The sequence below is a fragment of the Myxocyprinus asiaticus genome, chromosome 10 (assembly GCF_019703515.2).
Source record: "Myxocyprinus asiaticus isolate MX2 ecotype Aquarium Trade chromosome 10, UBuf_Myxa_2, whole genome shotgun sequence".
Lineage (NCBI taxonomy): Eukaryota > Metazoa > Chordata > Actinopteri > Cypriniformes > Catostomidae > Myxocyprinus > Myxocyprinus asiaticus.
This window is the reverse complement of record NC_059353.1, coordinates 38,797,708-38,817,920: the sequence shown is the minus strand read 5'-3', so window position 1 is coordinate 38,817,920 and position 20,213 is coordinate 38,797,708. Positions and strand designations below refer to the sequence as shown.

The window sequence follows — 20,213 nt, the reverse complement described above, 5'->3', positions numbered from 1 at the left end:
AAACGGTTAGATTTCAGTTATATTTTGATCACGCGATTAGAGTGAAATTCTGAAAAATAACGGCAGGATTGAAAACTAAGTGTGTCGTAATCTCACCTTTAACAGCCGCTCGTTTCAACCACAGAATCGCACAACAAAGATCAGAAATAGATGATCCTCTATAAATGATTTGAAATATAGTCCAGCAAGTTATACAAATACTAATCGATCAGTTTAATAAGCAGAAATCGACCGATCCCGTCTGGCTTTTCTTTACTCTGCTGAAGAATAGAAGAACAGCCGACGCCGGAGAGAGCGAGAGAGAGAGAGAGAGAGAGAGAGATTCTATTGTCATTCTTGTTACTACTGGTTACTTAAATATTTCTTAATATTCATTTTCATTCAAATTACTTTCATTTCACGCATCTAAGCTGCAAATATAGGCTACGTCATATATTTAATAGTAGCTATGTTTAGGCTCGTCCTAAAAACATAGAAATAAACCTAGATTAAACATAGCAATGTTAAGGTTAAATGTTTAAATAATGTAAAAAAAAATACAGTTTAAGCTCTAAAAACCCAATTTGGATGGTCCATACTGGTTAATAATTACATTATATATATCTTGAGTTTCCAAAGTGGTGTGTGTGTGTGTGTGTGTGTGTGTGTGTGTGTGTGTGTGTGTGTGTGTGTGTGTAGGCAGATTTAAGTGGTTTACCAGGACTTTTTTTTTAGGTCACAAACTGGTAATTACAAGGGTATTATGCTATAAATGTGGTTTATGAGGACATTTCTAGTGTCCCCATAATTTAAATAACTTTAAAAAAAAAAACATGCTAAACGATGTTTTATTGAAAATGTAAAAATGCAGAAAGTTTTCTATGAGGGTTAGGGTTAGGGGATAGAATATACAATTTGTACAATATAAAAACCATGTCTATGGAGAGACCTCATAAAATATGAAAACCCAACAAGTGTGTGTGTGTGTGTGTGTGTGTGTGTGTGTGTGTGTGTGTGTGTGTGTGTGTGTGTGACAACCTGAACTATTGGATAAGTAAATCAACATTTAATTTAATTAAGGAAAAAAATAATAGAAATACATTTAGGTATGTGTATGTAGAATTCTGTATTAGACTATTTGTGTCATTAAAGGAAAATTTCACCCAAAAAATGAAAATTCTCTCATCATTTACTCACATTCATGCCATCCCAAACGTATATGTCTTTCTTTCTTCAGCTGAACACAAACAAAGGTTTTTAGAAGAATATCTCGGCTCTGGAGGTCCTTATAATGCATGTGAATTGGTACCAAATCTTTGAAGCTCCAAAAGCACATAAAGTCACCATAAAAGTAAGCAATATGACTCCAGCAGTTAAATCCATGTCCTCTGAAGCGATATGATAAGTGTTGGTGAGAAACAGATCAACATTTAAATATTTATTCTGTGTAGCATAATATTTATTACCACAAAAATTCATTTCAACTTGCCCCTCCTTTTCTTAAAAAAAGCAAAATTCTGGGTTCCAGTGGAAGTGAATGGGACTATATACACAAGACATAAACAATATGTGTGTTAACATGATTTTAGTGTGATAAAATCAATTAATAACCTTTTATGTGTAAAGTTATAGCAAAATTTTACAACTTTGTTGCCATGATGATGCAATGCCAACAAACGACTGTAAAAATTATGATTTAAACAATTTTACAGCTCAAATAATACATGAGTTTTAAAGAAGAATTAATGTGTGATTTTATAAAAAATTATATGCTTCACATTACTGCCTTTAAACCCTCCACAAAAAATAGCCCCATTCACTTCCATTGTAAGTGCCTCAGTTACCAGCATTTTTGCTTTTTTTAAAGAAACGGAGGGATGAAAAAAATGGTGTCCTATTTAACAATCAATGCACTTTCACGTTCTTCTCTTTTTTTTTTCTTTTTTTTTTTTTTTTTGCTGATTCACATTCTTCATGCATATCGCCGCCTACTGTCTAGGAAGGATAACAGTAGTAAAAAAGGACTTAAATATTGATCTTTTTTCACCCACACCTATCATATCACTTTTGAAGACATGGATTTAACCACTGGAGTCTTATGGATTACTTTTATGCTCCATTCACTTGCATTGTGAGGACCAACAGAGCTGAAATATTCTTCAAAAAATCTTTGTTTGTGTTCAGCAGAAGAAAGAAAGTCATACACATCTGGGATGGCATGAGGGTGAGAAAATAATGAGAGAATTGTCATTTTTGAGTGAACTATTCCTTTCAGAGAAGCCTATTTCACTTGTTCTCTGCCTTGGATGGGTGGCTGAGTATGAATTACTCTTGTCTGAGCATGATTAATTGTTTCATCTTTAATTTTCAGACCTCAGTTTGGCAGTGAGCTGTTTCATTGTTTGATGCTAATATCTAGTACATTTTGTGACCGCTGTAAATAATGAAAACAGTGATTGAGATTATATCATGCAGCTCACACTTGCCAAAATTTTTTTGACATTTTTGCGGCTAACGTTTTACTGGCAGGGGAATTACATATTTCCTGTGCTTATACAGTATGTTGACAAAAAAAGAGAGATTGGAATGTGTGATTATCATATACTTTCTGTGAAATTTATAAAGTAAATAAACAAGATTTGTGGTCTGGTATTCCTAGTGAAGTACGACTCATGTGTCCCAATCACTTATTGTTCCAGGTTGGCTAAAGAAGGATGGTTTTCCTTTGAGTTTTTCTCAAGGTTAGTTATTTCACAGTTCTCAGTTCTCATCACTTCTTGCTAAACATAAATTTGTTGTAATATACATTGAGTCCACCAGATGGGACTGTAGCAATTTATATGCAACAAGTGCTCATCGGATTAATCCATTCTGTAAACACAGATATCTGACTGTGGATTCATGTGGCTTATAGTTTACATATATATATACACATATATTCATACATCTTTCCTATGCCAATTTGTCATGTAATTACAATTATCAATGTTGAAGACCTTAGCCTATACAATAAGTTTTATATAATAAATAATTATATAAAAAAATAATTAATAATTGTGTAATGTTTTATATAATGTAAAACCAAAGGCAATGTTAGCATGGCAACATTGACAATAGAAAAACTGACAAGCATGTTAACACCAGATAAAGTACTTCTAGTGCAAATGTTTAAAGAATAAATGAACACATTATACACACACACACACACAGGAACATACAAAATTAACAGTAAGTATTTTACAAATCTACATCTGCAATATGTATAGTCATGTGAAAGAAATCTTACTGAATATAGTATTTGCCACATGGTGGAAATACAGTGAAAACTATTTGAAATGCAAACAAACATATACATGAAAACATGATGTAAATTTCCCACCTAAATGTATGAAATGTATGTCAAAGGGTAGAAACTGGCCTACATGATTTGCAAAAATCCCTGAATCCCTTGGACATATAGAGGAAAGATTTTGTGGTTTGCAAATATCAACACGTTTCATTTCAAAACATAATTATTATTTCAAATTTCTGAAAATTATGTTCTCAGATTATTTTCTGTGGTTATAAAATAAAATTGAACTACAACATTTCAACCAAAGCATTTATATTCTATGTTTTGAACAAAAATTGGCATTTTCAATTTTCTGTATTTGGGTACAGTAGATTATATTAAAAACTTTTGGAAGTACTCATGTCCTGCATGCTACCCTCTAAAACAATTTTAAACTCTTTTTTTTTTTTTTTTTTTTCAATTCTTTAATAATTATTATGCATCTGGTTTGAATGCCATAATTGAGAAACTAGAACAAAAAAAAAAAAAAAAGCTTCACAGTGCAAGTGAAGACAAAAAGGTGATTACAATTGTGAAAAACTTATATATGGCACCTAGAATACTAATATACACATATACATTTCCACCTAAAATCTTGATGTGATGTTACATGTCTGCCCATTTACTGTGATTCTAAACAAAATAGTCATTGCATCCTAATGTACTTTTTTTTACTTCATACAGGTTATTTCTGAATTTTGTTTTACAGTTTGTGCTAAAATATTTACATTTATTCATTTGGCAGACACTTTTATCCAAAGCGACTTACAAAAGAGGAAAACATAAGCGAATCATCTTAAGGAGACAGTGGTACGAAAAGTGCCGTATTACAAAGTTTCACTAGCATCAGAATAGTATTCAAAACAGAATAAAGTGCAACAGAATTTTTTTTTTTAAATTATTATTTTAATAAATATGGAGCACTGCCCAAAAGTTAGTTTGAAGCTTTTGCCAGACACCCAATATCCTAAACTAGGCAAGTAGGAAAGAGGTTTGTGCTTTTCAATCAGATGAAAATTTCAGGGTTTGCAGAAGTTTTTTTCCAATATCTATCATCCTAAGCCGGAATTTTGTCTGACCAACACCTAAAATGATGGTTGTTCCAAGAGAGTATAGTGCCACAACAGAGCTACTTGCATGGTTACTCTGATCAAAACATTTAACAAAATAAAAAAGAATAAGATCTTCTGTCATGAGCCACACCGAGCAGAGAAAGAAGAGGACCATCTGTATAATGCCCATGATGGTCACTCTCATCTGCCTCTGGTGATGAAGGCTAGAGAAAGAGCTGGTGTTCTCCTCTACTCTCTTCATGTGACTCCTCAAGTAGAGAACGGTTCCACTGCTTGATGCCAGCATAATGACAAGACAAAAGAAAAAATAGACACATCTAAGCCAAAAGTGTGCCACTGATAGGTAATCTTGTACATCTATGTTTTCTTTGGTGATGTTTATTTGAACACTGGTTGAATTCAAGTCTCCAGAAATATTATCTTTCCATGGGTCCATAACTCCAAGAATGAATTCAAATAAAAAGAAGATTCTGTCAAAGAGCAATGCCAAGTACATAAAGGCTTTGATGTGCGTCTTCACCCAGATCAAAAAAGGCAGCTGAGCAGGAACAATCTGAAAGTAGTAAAACATATTCAGTCCGAGGAAGGTGGTAAAACTGGTCCTCGTGGCATACAGTATTACTGCAGATGCAGTGGTGTGAATCCATTTATCAGGATAAAAACTGTTAAATGACACAAATAACAGGTTAAAAACATTAAGAGTGAGGTTGCACCCAATAAGTGATCCCAGTAAAACATTAAGAGGTGGTTTAAGGTTGTTTTCTGGTCTGTTCTCTGAAAAAAACATACAATACACAAAAAATATGTTCATCAGAATAGTAGCACCAGAAACAGGCACATTCAGTATGGTAAATTCCAATAAGTTCATGTTAATAATGCAGGAATCCATTTTTCCATTTGCCACTAAGAACAAAGTTTCTTATAGATACAAAGGAGGCTCCACCCCCCTCTTTAAATGCATTTTGAATGGGCATCTCATTAAGACCTTCAAGGACCATGTTTGTAAATGGTGAGCTAAAGTAAAGGCACATAGTTGTGTGTCCATCCCAGGTGTCATAGTGAATAAGAAACTATTTCATTACCATGTGAGTATAATTATGAAAACTATGTGAAATGTACTGGATCATTTCCCATTTGTATTTAAAAGGGAAATTGTATAACTCACACTACTGAGTACCAAATGACTCATTTCATATTATATAAGCAAATAATGTCTTAAAGGCATCTATTTATGATTGATTTACCTGAATTAAACAGAAAAATGATAAATGTCAAAATTCAGAAAGAAAATCCTGCAGAAATTGGATCTTTAATTGGAAAGGAAAAGGTAGTTTGGTTTAACTAATTCCACCTTACTGAATGACTCACTGTGGTCAATTATATGTTGACACTTCATCCTTTTAAAGTTCTTTTTTCTTGCACACAGCTCATTGAAAAACCTTATTGACCATGACCTCATCAATCTCTTATATTTGCATTTGGAGAACTAAAGAGCAGCACTGACTGTGTTCCATAGATGTTTCCAGGAAAAGGAGACAAGTTGCAATAAAATGTATATTAAGATTAATAGGTATTCATCATGCAACACAAACATAAGAAATCAAGCTCTATTTTAAAATACAAGTCTGACTACAATCACCAGAGGAGGTGGAAAAGGAAAATGAGTTGGGAAACACAAAAAGTTAGGAAAGAACAAAGTCTCTGGTTTTATTCAGCATGTCATAAAAAAAATTTATAAAAAAAACACATTAGACATTTAGATAAAAGTCCATTATTTTACTCATATGCCAGTAAGTATCCATTATGTTAGAGGTTTAATTGTCTTACATAAAGCTCAGAATGTTTCGCTTATGAAAACCTGTACCGGTGCCAGAATTTTCATTTTGGGTGCTTTCAATTGCCCAAATATTTGTCAATGTTGGGTAAGTTACTAAAAAAATTCACTACAAATTACTTCTCTAAAATTGAAATCAGATTACTCTACAAATTATTTAATTAAAAAAGTAATCACATTTCTAATTACTTTACTTCTAATTACTTCTAATTACCTTATAAACACTTTTAAACACTTTTAAAATTTGTTTTGCCGCTCAGCGAATTAAAAAAATTGTCTGTATTCCCTCTTATTCGTGGCATTAATTAAATTATATTTAATTAAATTATTTAATTAAAAAGTAATCACATTTCTAATTACTTCTAATTACCTTCTAAAACACATTTAAACACTTTTAAAATTTGTTTTTCCACTCAACGAATGTAAAAAAATGTCTGTATTCTCTCTTATTGGTGGGGGGGGGGGGGGGGGGTGAGGTCCTGAACCCTTCATACCAGTTAAAGGGATAGTTCACCCAAAAATTAAAATTCTTTCATCACATACCATCTAGGGGTGGGCGATAAACGTGAGACATGAGGCAACCGGTATACATTTTGGATTATTGTCTGTATCGCAGTTACGCAAAACCGCCACGGTGTGCAAGAAATGTGCACTTCATTCTATTCACATCCAGTAGCGGATTTAGGCATGGGCGACATGGGCAGTTGCCCAGGGCGGCATCTTGTGGGGGGGTGGCACGAGGCACGAGGGGGCGGCTGTCTGGCTGGCACCGGCTACATTTTGTCGTCATCACTCAGAGACACGTAGCAGTGGATTCCTATACCAAGCAGGATTGGAGCTGGATCCGGCCAGTTCTGGTGACCTCAGGATAGGAGTCCCGAGGTTGAGACATGGAAACAAATAGAATAATAGTGCACAACATGCTTCTAATCAGACAAACACAGCTGTGTTTCACGTGGTCTCTGAAGCATGAAAGTGCAGGTGAGTCCAGCAGACTTCCAGATTGGGCTCCGCAGACACCTGCACAACTCAACCCAGTTTCTCTTTCCCGCTGCACAAACTTCAAAACTTGCGTGACCCATTTGAATTCTACTGAGGTTTTTTTTTTTTTTTTACCTTAAAATGAAATGGAGGAAGTCAAACATCTCAAACAATGATAGAGCCTAAACACTGACAAAGAAAACAGCTAAAACAGTGTGTCATGCACCAACAATTATGTGTCATCTGTTAAACTATACATCATCACCCTTAATAAAATTCAGTTCGAAATTTGATGTTAGATATTAGAAAACAAACCGGCTTTGCTTTCAGATATTCCGATTTTGTCTACAGAGATGACTTAAACCATTAAGAGCCTAATGATGTGTTTTATAATAATAATACTAGTCAACACCATCAGACTGAAATGTGAACTTTAGCATTGTTGTAAGCTTGATTACCACTTTTTGAATACCACCCATTTCAAATAAAATCAAATCACTTTTATTGTCACACAACCATATACACAAGTGCAATAGTGTGTGAAATTCTTGGGTGCAGTTCCGAGCAACATAGTAGTCGTGACAGTGATGGGACATATACCAATTTACAATCAACATCAGATTTATAACACAATTTAAAGTCAAATATACACATAATTACACACAACACAATATACAAATAATAACATACAATGTACAGTATACAATACACACAATATAGATACACATTATTCAATAAAAAAGTATATATAGTATATATAGAATGTACAGTAAGTTGTACTGTACTGTATTGACATTCAGGCTGTCGGTTGATAGTAAGTTGCCAGTGTGTTGTTAAGAGAGAATATAATATAATAATAATATAATTTATGACAGTCCGGTGTGAGATATAAGAGTAAGAGTAATACAGTGCAGTGCTGATGTATTTTGATCGTGGGAGATCAAGAGTTCAAAAGTCTGATTGCTTGGGGGAAGAAGCTATCATGGAGTCGGCTGGTGCGGGTCCTGATGCTGCAATACTGCCTGCCTGATGGTAGCAGTGAGAACAGCCCGTGGCTGGAGTCTCTGATGATCCTCTGAGCTTTTTTCACACACCGCCTGGTATATATGTCCTGGAGGGAGGGAAGCTCACCTCCGATGATGTGTCTGGCAGTTCGCACCACCCTTTGCTGTACTTTGCGGTTGTGGGCTGTGCTATTGCAGTACCAGGTGGAGATGCAGCCAGTCAGGATGCTCTCTACAGTGCTGGTGTAGAACCGTGTGAGGATGTGGCGGTTCGTTCCAAACTTCCTCAGCCGTCTCAGGAAGAAGAGGTGCTGATGAGCCTTCTTCACAACAACTTCAGTGTGGATGGACCATGTGAGTTCCTCAGTGATGTGGACACCCAGGAACTTGAAGCTGCTGACTCGCTCCACTGGTGCACCATTGATGGTGATGGGGCTGTGTTCTCTATCTCTTCTCCTGAAGTCCACCACAAGCTCCTTTGTCTTACTGACGTTGAGGGAGAGGTTGTGCTCCTGACACCAGTGTGCACCTCCTCTCTGCAGGCTGTTTCATCATTGTCAGTGATCAGACCTACCACCGTCGTATCATCAGCAAACTTAATGATGGCATTGGAGCTGTGTGTAAATATTTTTCTCTGACTATGTTTTTAAAGTTCCAAATAAAGAGAAAATCATATAAGAGGGAGGAGTTTTCATTTATAAAGTATTTAATTCAATGACTGGATTTTTCAAAAATAGGCACTACAATGTGGTTATTTAAAGGTGCAGTATGTAAGATTCATAAACCCTTGTTATTAATGACACCTGTGGCCGTTAAGTGAACTGCAGCCAGTTACATGTTGCTCGTGCACACACTCCATAGGGACGCCAGTGAGCATTGGCCAAAACAATGACATAACATACAAAGAGACAAGGTGATTCACTGGCATCATGCTGACAGACAGGGTTGGTCGAAATACTTTGGATTACTTCTTCAGCACTGGTAGATGTTTTCACTTGTTTTGACTATAAAAACTCTGTCAGAACAGTAAGACAAAATACACATGTTAAAAATACATTCTCTGAAAAACCTAAATATCTTATGCAGTATTGTTTCTAAAACAAGATCAATCAAATTGATCTTGTTTTAAGGATTTTTTGATATTTTTACAGGAAAACAATACAAATTTTTTTATCAAGAGTACGATTTTTGCCCTAATATCAAAGGTCTTACTAGAAAAAAAGAAATTATGATCCAACGTGAATTTTCTTGATAAATAAATATGATCGTGCCTGGTAACATGTGCATGTAAAATTGCTAGAAATAGCGTTTTAGCTTAGTGTAAAGCTGATAATTTACACAAGGTTTATTTCTATTTCTTCTACTCCAAACTTACTTCAAACTTACTTCTCTGTCTGCTCGTATGAATGTAACACATCATAAGAAAGTGTTTCACCGCTGTTCAAATGCACTTTGGATCACATCATTTATATGTATAAATGTTTTACATCTGAAAGGACTAAATATTAAATTAAAAAAATGACAATAAAATGCAAAGTAATCTCTTCAGTAATCAAAATACTTTTTGAATGTAACTGTATTCTAATTACCAATTATTTAAATTGTAACTGTTGTGGAATACAGTTACTTATATTTTGTATTTTAAATACGTATTCCCGTTACATGTATTTCGTTACTCCCCAACCCTGTACACAGTTATTATTGTTTTACTACAAACTTTGAGACTATATGTTATATTTGACTCTCCAGTGCTGGAACAGGGCTAAAACAAAGTGTGGATATAGGTCTGACTATGCGAGACTCTAGTTTGAAGTAATCACTTTTCTTTGCATGATACATTGACTACATTTATACGATAGCCTATGTCGGAATTAGCTAGCTAGCCAGCTTTATCAACAGCTGTTACCTAAATTTGGTGGATGATGTATTGATGTGATTCCATCACAACTCTCATTGTGATATATCGATGCGCTATTTTTTATAATAATAGAATGTATATATTTTCTGTATAACCAAGTTATATTACAGTAATGAATGGAGCTTTTTGTATTATCGTGAACATTGTCTAACATTCATTTCATGTGTTATTGTAGTTTAGCTAAAATTACACAGATCAATCCTTATGGCGCTATATTTCACATGCTTTGCATTTATGTAAGCTTACCTGTCCAATAAGGAGAATGCCAATTCAGGATCGGTTTTGATCCCCAAAACCAAATGATGGTCCCTTCAGGAATCAAATGCCCTGCCGATGTTCACTCTAGTTTTCACTTGACCACGATAACGTTTCCGCTTAGCCAGATGGGATTCAGTAGATAAATGTTTTTTTTTTTTTTTTTTGGCTTACTCGGAGTTTGTGTAGGAGTCGGTGTTGTGCTGGGAGCTGGACATCGCTGGATTCCATCTCTAAGATAACGTTACCTAGTGTTGCAGTTTGTTGTCGCTGTTGAATAGCAGAAGAGAAGCTATTACTGTCTGAGGCAAGGCTCTCGGGAGCGCGCATAAGCATCACATCCTTTGGATTTTCCCGGCAAAAGCGACCCGCTCCCTTCACATGAAAATCAGTCAACAGGCTTTAATATGCAACCTAGGAAGTCTGGGAAGGGCTCATTTTTTAAGTTGCGTTACAAGCCGTTCACACATTGGCAAAAAAAAAAAATTGTATTTATTATTATTATTATTATTATTATTATTATTATTTTGTTTTTGTTTTTTTGAAAAATGTAACTATATTGTGATATACACTGGCAGCCAAAAGTTTGGAATAATGTACAGATTTTGGTACTTTAATTCACCAAAGTGGCATTCAACTGATCACAAAGTATAGTCAGGACATTACTGATGTAAAAAACAGCACCATCACTATTTCAAAAAGTAATTTTTGATCCAATCTAGACAGGCCCCATTTCCAGCAGCTATCACTCCAACACCTTATCCTTGAGTAATCATGCTAAATTGCTAATTTGGTACTAGAAAATCACTTGCCATTATATCAAACACAGTTGAAAGCTATTTGGTTTGTTAAATAAAGCTTAACATTGTCTTTGTGTTTGTTTTTGAGTTGTCACAGTATTCAATAGACTGGCATGTCTTAAGGTCAATATTAGGTCAAAAATGGCAAAAAAAAAAAAAAAAAAGAAAAAGAAACAGCTTTCTCTAGAAACTCGTCAGTCAATCATTGTTTTGAGGAATGAAGGCTATACAATGCTTGAAATTGCCAAAAAAACTGAAGATTTCTGAAGTGTACAGTACAGTCTTCAAAGACAAAGGACAACTGGTTCTAATAAGGACAGAAAGAGATGTGGAAGGCCAAATGTACAACTAAACAAGAGGATAAGTACATCAGAGTCTCTAGTTTGAGAAATAGATGCTTCACATGTCCTCAGCTGACAGCTTCATTGAATTATACCCACTCAACACCAGTTTCATGTACAACAGTAAAGAAAAGACTCAGGGGTGCAGGCCTTATGGGAAGAATTGCAAAGAAAAAGCCACTTTTGAAACAGAAAAGCAAAAAGAAAAAGTGAGAGTGAGCAAAGAAACACAGACATTGGACAACAGATAATTGGAAAAGAGTGTTATGGATTTTAACCCCATTGAGCTTTTGTGGGATCAGCAAGACTGTAAGGTGTGTGAGAAGTGCCCAACAAGTCACATCTATGGCAAGTGCTACAGGAAACGTGGGGTGAAATGTCACATGAGTATCTGGACAAACTGACAGCCAGAATGCCAAGGATCTGCAAAGCTGTCATTGCTGCACATGGAGGATTTTTTGATGAGAACACTTTGAAGTAGTTTAAGTTGTAATAGTAATTCTTTAATTCTGCAGAAGAAAGAAAGTCATACACATAAGGGACGGCATGAGGGTGAGTATATAATGAGAGAATTTTCATTTTGGGATTATATTAATAGATGATATCTGCACCCTGATGCAAATAGTGGCAGACAGTATTTACACTACTATTAAACACTAACATTATCACTGCAGTGTGTTTATTGTGTTTATTTAGAGTCCCACAGACACCCTACACCAACCATTACCCCTAAACCTGACCCTAACTTCCTTTACAAAAATTAACCATGGTTTTACTACAGTAGCCATAGTATCACCATGGTATGCTGTAGTAAAATCAAAGTAACTACAAAATTATACATGGTTACTATTTTACCACTATATTACTGTAGTAACACCATGGAGAATTGCATTAAAACTTATTTTGGTCTTCTGCCAATAAACATGGTTACTACAATATTACTATAGTAAAACTACGGTTAATTTTACCAAGATTAAACCTTTCTCTCTAGCCTTCACCGTGACCAAATCACTGTGAGGAAACCTTTATATCTGTTGTTATTTATTATTATAAGTATTATTAAAGGAAATATTTAGATTGGAAACAGAAAACAGTATGGGAAAAAGTGGGACAAAAAGGGGAATCGAACTCGGGTCGTCCGCATGAAAAAAGCACAATGCCACCATTTTAATATATTGTGCCATTCCAGCAACACTTGAGCATGCAGTTTGTCTTCATTTTCTGTGTTTCCACCAGACTATTTGAGTGCAAATAGTCACTCCATAATATAAAATATGACTCGAAAATTATATAGGCCTAAATTATTGCAGTTTAAGCATATAACACTAAACTGCTGGATTCTTGAGATAAGTCACTCACAGGTAAAATTATCTTCTGTGCCATCCTTAACCTTTTCCTCCATTTTCAGATAAATGAGCTGCAGATGCAGGAAGTCTTGCTGCTACTGAGGCCTACCGATGATTCTGATTTGTATTATTTTAACGAAATTACACATTGTACTTGTGTGGCAATAGCTCACAAAGAGCACGGACTCATTTGTAATGGCTGATAGTTTCTCAATAGGTTTATAGAGTCAAAGGTAAGACCTTTCATTGGTAGTTGATAGCAACAGTCTGTGTTTACATAGCTAGCTGTATTGGTTGGTTAAAATGTGATTGAATTGGGCAGAAAAAATACGTTTGCAAAAAGCTACATACTGTATAGCATAAGAATACCCTCACTGAAAATTTGAAATCATATACTTTTCAATATACGAATAGCATTTAAGCATAACTTTTGGGTGGGCAAAGTACCACCGCCTTTTTGAAACATTACCTACACCACTACAAAGCATAAATAAATACATGAACATAAACCTCCAAATTCAAACATGCACCTGTGAAAAAATTTAATTCTTTGAATATGAGGGAGTAGATACTGTAAGTGATTTTTTTATATGATGGCATGCAGAAAATGTAAGAACAATATTTTTGTTTCATATAAATGCATTTTTCAAAATTAAAGACCTTATACCCGTAAAGAATATATTTTATATAATGTAAACTCAATGGCAATGCCAGCATGACAACACTGACAAAAGAAAAACTGATGAGCATGTAAAGTACTGAAGTACTGATTAAATAAATTATAAAAGAAAAGGTTAAGGTCAAAGAACAAATGTATACCAAAGTGCTGTACATGGGCAATTGAAACAATGAAATGCAGGAAAACTGAATAACCAAACAAAGATAAACAAAATAAATATATGAATGCATGAATACATTTTACACACACACACACACTGAAAATAGAGTGCATACTAACATAACTGTAATAAGCAAATCTATATTCACAGTCTATAGTCATGTAAATCAAAACTTCTGAATACTATTTGAAATACAATTTATACAAACAAATAAATGAAAACATGATGTAATTTCCTAGCTCAGTGTATGCCCATATGTCAGAAGACAAACTGGTTTGTCTGGTTTTGTGATTTGCAAAAATCACTGAACCCCTTGGACACATAGGGGAAGAGTGATTTTGTGGTTGCAAACATCAACACAATGATACATTCAAATTCCAGCAAAATTATTTACATTAGTGATCTGATCCTGAATTACATCATTTCAATCACAGCATTCTGTGTTTTGAACAAAAGATAGCATTTGATGAAAAATATCCTCTCTTCTGTCGCCCACATTCACATTGCTTCCCGATTAACCCTTTTTCACAACGCCTATAAACTCCTCTGCTGCCAGAAGTCCAATTACCTAAAATGAGTCATGAGGAAAGAGGTTTTTGCTTTTCAATCAGATGAAAATTTCAGGGCTTACATTTGTTTTTTTGCATTAGTTTTCTTTCACTCTAAGCCGGAATGTTGTCTGACCAACACCTAAAATGATGGTTGTTCCAAGAGAGTATAGTGCCACAAACGAGGCAATGATATATTGATCTTCATCAAATTGTTTAAGGTTATGATAAGAAATAAGCTCATCTGCAATGAGCCACACTGAGCAGAGAAAGAAGAGGACCGTGCCCCCTCAGACAGACCACCATGCCCCCTCTGTCAAAATGTTGTATTTGAGCCAATTTTTATAATTTAGTTATTATCTTTTAAATGTGTTTTACTTTTTTGACAGCCTATATATTCAACTCAATAAATAAAGCAAATTAATGTTTAAACTATTTGTGGTGAGTAACTGAAAGTTTCAGGTGAAAGGTGTCTTTCAGACTGCTCTCTTCTTAATTAGAACAATGTTGTCTGCTATATAATTCAGTCAGAGCTCAGAGGCTCAAAGGCTAAAAGAAGGAAATGGATTTAAGAAAAGGAATTTACCTAGGATAAAGATTTAACTAAATGATGTAACTAAAAATTGCAAGCATAAGTGGAGAGATTCGGTCCTCAAGAAAAGAGGACACTCGGTGCGTTCAGTTGTTCTAATTGTGAGAACAAAATACAGCAAAAGGTAGTAAACTGCTGTAAAGTTGTCTTAAACAATTATTTAGGTTGAGAAATGGATAGAATTTCATGCACTCAAACAAACAAAATTCATAACAAAAGCAAGTTTTATAAAAATTAAATGAATACAGTCTAAATATATTGAGGTTTAATTCATTTAATTTAGTTTAAGATTACTCAGTTAAATTTCATGCATGAAATTGAAATGTGTAACATTTTAAATATAGTACATTTTTTGGAGTGTGTGCTCCAGAGGATCATTTAATTAGACATTTATTAGACAAAAATTTTAGATTTCACTTTTTGTTTATTTTGAATATTTTTTGGCATTTTGTAAAGTGCTGACATGCCACAATTTCAGACACATGTATACAGGCAAGGGATAAAGAAGTGTCACAACAGTTACCAGGATGCACTCTGCTTCAGGAGGTGTTTAGATTAGTGTGGTTTGCAAGCCTCAGTCCTGTTTTTTCGATGGTATGTTACACTTAATTTTAGTTACTGTTAATTTTTTAATTTGCCTCATACTTATATTTAAATAATTAATTATTAGGAAAGTGAGTAAATGAGAATACAAGTAGTTGTAACTGTCAAAGCTTTTTCATTTTAGTAGATTTAATATATTTAGAATGTTTGGTGATGTTTCATTTGAGCTTATGCATGTATCATAGCCATGGCCAGAGGCGAACTGGCCATAGGGAGAACCGGGACATTTCCCAGTGGGCTGGCCGTGAAATGGGGCCGCCACCCCCAACCCCGCTCAACAACTTATGGGCCGGTTTTTATTTAAAATCCAGGGCCGATTTCTCTTCCCAATCCGCCCCTGGCCATGGCTTGTGTTGCCTTTCAAATGGCAACGAAGGTATGGGGGGGTACTTCATTTTCAGCAATGCTACACCTTAAGGTAAAGTGGCAAATCTGTGCCCCCTTCGAAATTTACAATGCCCCCTCGGGTAAATTATCCTGGCTCCGACTCTGCTGGTGGGTCACGACCAAAAAGTGAGTCGAAGGTCTATTTGGACTGGGTCATGGATAGTAAGGAAAGAACAATGCCATGGTTCTCCCATTCAAAAGTTTTCGGCTGCCGCCCAAGTGAAATGTTGCTCTGGCAATGCAAATGTAATGCTAATCTTGCGTTCAGATAAAGGCCTTTCATCTGCACTGCAATATTTTCGCGGTGCGATAGAAGCTTTCGCACGGGTTTAACGGAAATAGCTTGTGATCTGCTCTGCTTCCCTTGATATTCCTTCGTGCAGACCTCAAAACTGATGTGTCCCATTTGTATTCTAGTGAGAATTTTTTAGTTTAAAGTGAAATGGAGGAAGTCAAGTAAAACCTCTCAAACAGTAAGCAGCCCCGACATGTCAAACAGTACTGAGGAGGAAAAGAGCAACACAGTGCTATGCGCCAAAATAAAAAAAATATCAAATTCATTACACATTATCACCTTTACAAAATTGTTTCACGATTTTACAGGAGTAAAAGTAACTGTGATATTTTGACAAAAGATTTTTACAATTTCTTATTAAATAATCTATTAGGTAGAATCTATTAGAACACATTTTTATAACAACAGTGGCAGTTGTACTTAAAATTTCTAAATGTGTTTCGGCAACTTTTTTGTCATAAATACTATGATTTATTTTTATTATTAATGAAGACTAGCTACATTGACATAAACATGGTAATGAGGAGACATCCATGGTCTTACCTGTGCTTATATGTCATTGCACTGTAAATATAAGTGCATAAAGGGCTTAAAACTCTGGACCTCCAAGACTTAAGAACAAATTATTAAGTTTTCCTCCTGTGTAGTACTGTATAGTATGTTCTGTTTGAATGATGCTTGAAATTAGGAAATAAATGGGATAATAAATATAATGGGCTCATATAAATAAATAGGCTCTTCAATTTTTAAAAGGAGGGGAGAGAAAACTTTCTGTATTGTTTGTTTTTGACATCGACTACAACAAAAATAATGGCACTTGACCCATGCCCTTATACTTGAAAACCTTAAACAAATCCATGCAAGATAAAAGAAAATCCAACCCAGGAGACATTAAAGACAGGTTACGTTTTTTTACCATGGCTGGTCGGCACTTGATGTCCAATGTAAAATCTGGGTCCCGAAGCAAAACCAGTTGAGAACCACATGAATTCAGGATTTGATTTAGTTTAAGCTATATTTAGGCTGGATTTGGAATTCTTTGCCTTACTTTCTGCTGAGTAATGTTCTTTTCTTTAAACCAATCGACACTTGATATACGTGTCCATCCCAGTGATTTATAAAACTGATGTAACCATTTTTGTATAATTATGAAAACTATGTGCAATCTACTGGATCAGTTTCCATTTGTATTTACAATGGAAATAGGATCATTTACACTATGACATGCCAACTGACTTCTGTCTCTTTCTGATATTTCATGACAACGTATATCTCTTTATGCTCGTAAACACTTCATTGGTGATGTTCTTGGGGTCATTGGGTATTTCAGCTTCTTCAAAAACCTCACAAGCCCTCACTCAGGGGGGAAAAGTCATTTTATTTGAATAATTGGTAACACTTTACAATAAGGTTCAATTTGTTAGCATGAAATAATAATGAACAATAGTTTTACAGCATTTATTAATCTAAGGTAATGTTAATTTTAACATACTAATACATTTTTTAAATCAAAAGTTGTGTTTGTTAACATTAATGCACTATGAACTAACAATAGCAAAAATTAATAAATGCTGTAAACAATATATTGTCAATTGTTTGTTCATGATACCTAATGCATTAACTAATGTTAATGAATGGAACCTTATTGTAAAGTGTTACCGAATAATTACCACCTTAATGAATGGTTTGTCATGGTCAATTTGCTGCCAACACTTTTACATCCTTTTAAAGTTATTTTTATCGTGATTTGCAAAAATCACTGAACCCCTTGGATATATTGGGGAAGGCTTATTATGTGGTTTGCAAATATCAACACAATGATTAATTCAAATTCATGTAACATATGTTCTCAAATTATTTACATTAGTGATCTGACATTGAATGACATAATTTCAATAACAGCATAGATATTCTGTGTTTTGAACAGAAGCATTTAACTATTTACTGATTTTTTTTTTTTTTTAAAGCCATAATGAAAAACCTTCACTCTTCTGTCACAAATCGTCATGTTATTTCACAACATTTTTTCCATGTAGTTTGAGCGTTGCCCTAACGTTGCTTTCTAGTTAACCCTCTTTAACAATGCCTATAAATACATCGGCTGCCAGAAGTCCAATGAGTCATGAGGAAAGAGGTTTGTGCTCTTCAGTCAGATGAAAATTTCAGGGTTCGCAGAAGTTTCCCCCCGATATCTTTCACCCTAAGCCGGAATGTTGTCTGAGCAAAACCTAAAACAATGGTTGTTCCAAGAGAGTATAGTGCCACAACAGAGTCAAATAAATATTCACCCTGATCAAAACGTTCAACAAAATAATAAATAATGAGCTCTTCTGCAATGAGCCACCCTGAGCAGAGAAAGAAGAGGACCATCTGTATAATGCCCATGATGGTCACTCTCATCTGCCTCTGGTGATGAAGGCTAGAGAAAGAGCTGGTGTTCTCCTCTACACTCTTCATGTGACTCCTCAAGTAGAGAACGGTTCCACTGCTTGATGCCAGCATAATGACAAGACAAAAGAAAAAATAGACACATTTGAGCCAAAAGTCTGTTGTTAATAGTAAATACATCACAGATGTTTTTTCATTGGTGATGTTCATTTGAACACTGGTTGAATTCAAGTCCACTGCAGGAACAGGTCCTTCCCATGGGTACATAAGTTGAAGAATGAATTCAAATAAAAAGAAGATTCTGTCGAAAAGCAATGCCAAGTACATAAAGACTTTGATGTGCGTCCTCACCCAGACCAAAAAAGGCAGCTGAGCAGGAACAATCTGAAAGTAGTAAAACATATTAAGTCCAGTAGAGGTGGTAAAACTGGTCCTCATGGCATACATCGTAATAGCATATGAAATTGTGTATACCCACGAAGCTGGATAAAAATGGTCATAAAACACAAATAACAAGTTAAAAACATTAAGAGTGAGGTTGCATCCAATAAGTGATCCCAGTAAAACATTAAGAGGTGGTTTAAGGTTGTTTTCTGGTCTGTTCTCTGGAAAAAACATACAGTACACAAAAAATATGTTCATCAGAATAGTAGCACCAGAAACAGGCACATTCAGTATGGTAAATTCCAATAAGTTCATGTTAATAATGTATGAATCCATTTTTCTGCTGGCCACTAAGTGAAACAACTTTCTTATAAGAACACTGGAGGCTCCACCCCCTGATTTAAATGCATTTAGAATGGGCAAAAGCAATGTTTAAATAAGACTTTCAGGGACCATAATAAAAATGAGCTACAGATTGATGTAGGCATCAATAGACCTGAAAACGCAGTGGTCAAAAAGTGGCAAAAGAAAAGGGCCTCTTAAAATCTAGAAAACCACTTAAAATTAGGATGTGATTTAGCTTAAGCTATTTTTAGGCTGGGTTTGGAGTTATTTGCCTTATGTTTGTGTCCCCTGCAATTGATACTAGCAAGCGTCATCCCCCATCAGACATTTTTGCATCAATTCAAACTTCACCACTTTAATTTACTACTAAATTAGTACTTTAATTTAGTACTACAACTAAAAAAAAATGACCTGCTGTCACCAAATTCACAGTGTAATCAGCCTGTTTTTCTGATGTGTAATGTTCTTTTCATAAAACCACTCACTTTATCTGTGTATCCATCCCAGTGATTAATAAACCTGACATAACCATTTTTTATATATATATAATTATTGTACAATTATAATCATTTTTGAAAACAATTTTCAATTTACTGAATCATTTTCCATATTTACAATGGAAATGGGACCATTTATAATATTTACTACCAAATGACTACCAGATCTTTTTCTGATATTTCCTGACAGCATAAATCTCTTTATGCCTGTGAACACACCATCAGTGTGTTCATGGGGTCAGCGAGTGTTTCAGGTCCTTCATCATCATCAACCCTCACTCAAGGGGAAAATGTTCCAACTTATTGAATTACTTGTCAATTTTCTGATAACATTTTTACATACTTTTAAAGTTATTTTCTCCATGATTAGCAAAAGATCAGGCCACAGTTTAAGTGGCACTTGTGTCTTTATTCAGTAGCCTCTGATGTTGTAGATAGCTCTTCTCCTCATAGCTAAAGTGATGCTGCCCAGT

At 34.9% G+C, this 20,213-nt stretch overlaps 3 protein-coding genes across 3 annotated transcripts in view; all 3 read right to left on the bottom strand.

Moving 5' to 3' along the window:
- LOC127446935 (KAT8 regulatory NSL complex subunit 1-like protein) overlaps positions 1 to 234 on the bottom strand; it is a 40,077-nt gene extending 39,843 nt beyond the window's left edge. The window contains exon 1 of the mRNA XM_051708280.1: positions 97 to 234. The gene's annotated coding sequence lies outside the window, so the exon portion shown is untranslated. The remainder of the gene's footprint in view (positions 1 to 96) is intronic.
- Positions 235 to 4,312: 4,078 nt separating this feature from the next.
- Positions 4,313 to 18,134, bottom strand: LOC127447597 (uncharacterized). The gene is made up of 3 exons (XM_051709539.1): positions 18,125 to 18,134; positions 14,388 to 14,493; positions 4,313 to 5,036 (listed from the first exon to the last, which is right to left on the bottom strand). The coding sequence occupies exons 1-3, from the start codon at positions 18,132 to 18,134 to the stop codon at positions 4,313 to 4,315; spliced, it is 840 nt and encodes a 279-aa protein (XP_051565499.1).
- A 137-nt stretch (positions 18,135 to 18,271) lies between these two features.
- Positions 18,272 to 19,234, bottom strand: LOC127447596 (uncharacterized). Its single transcript, XM_051709538.1, has one exon. It carries the CDS (start codon positions 19,232 to 19,234, stop codon positions 18,272 to 18,274), a length of 963 nt encoding a protein of 320 aa, XP_051565498.1.
- Positions 19,235 to 20,213: the final 979 nt, after the last annotated feature.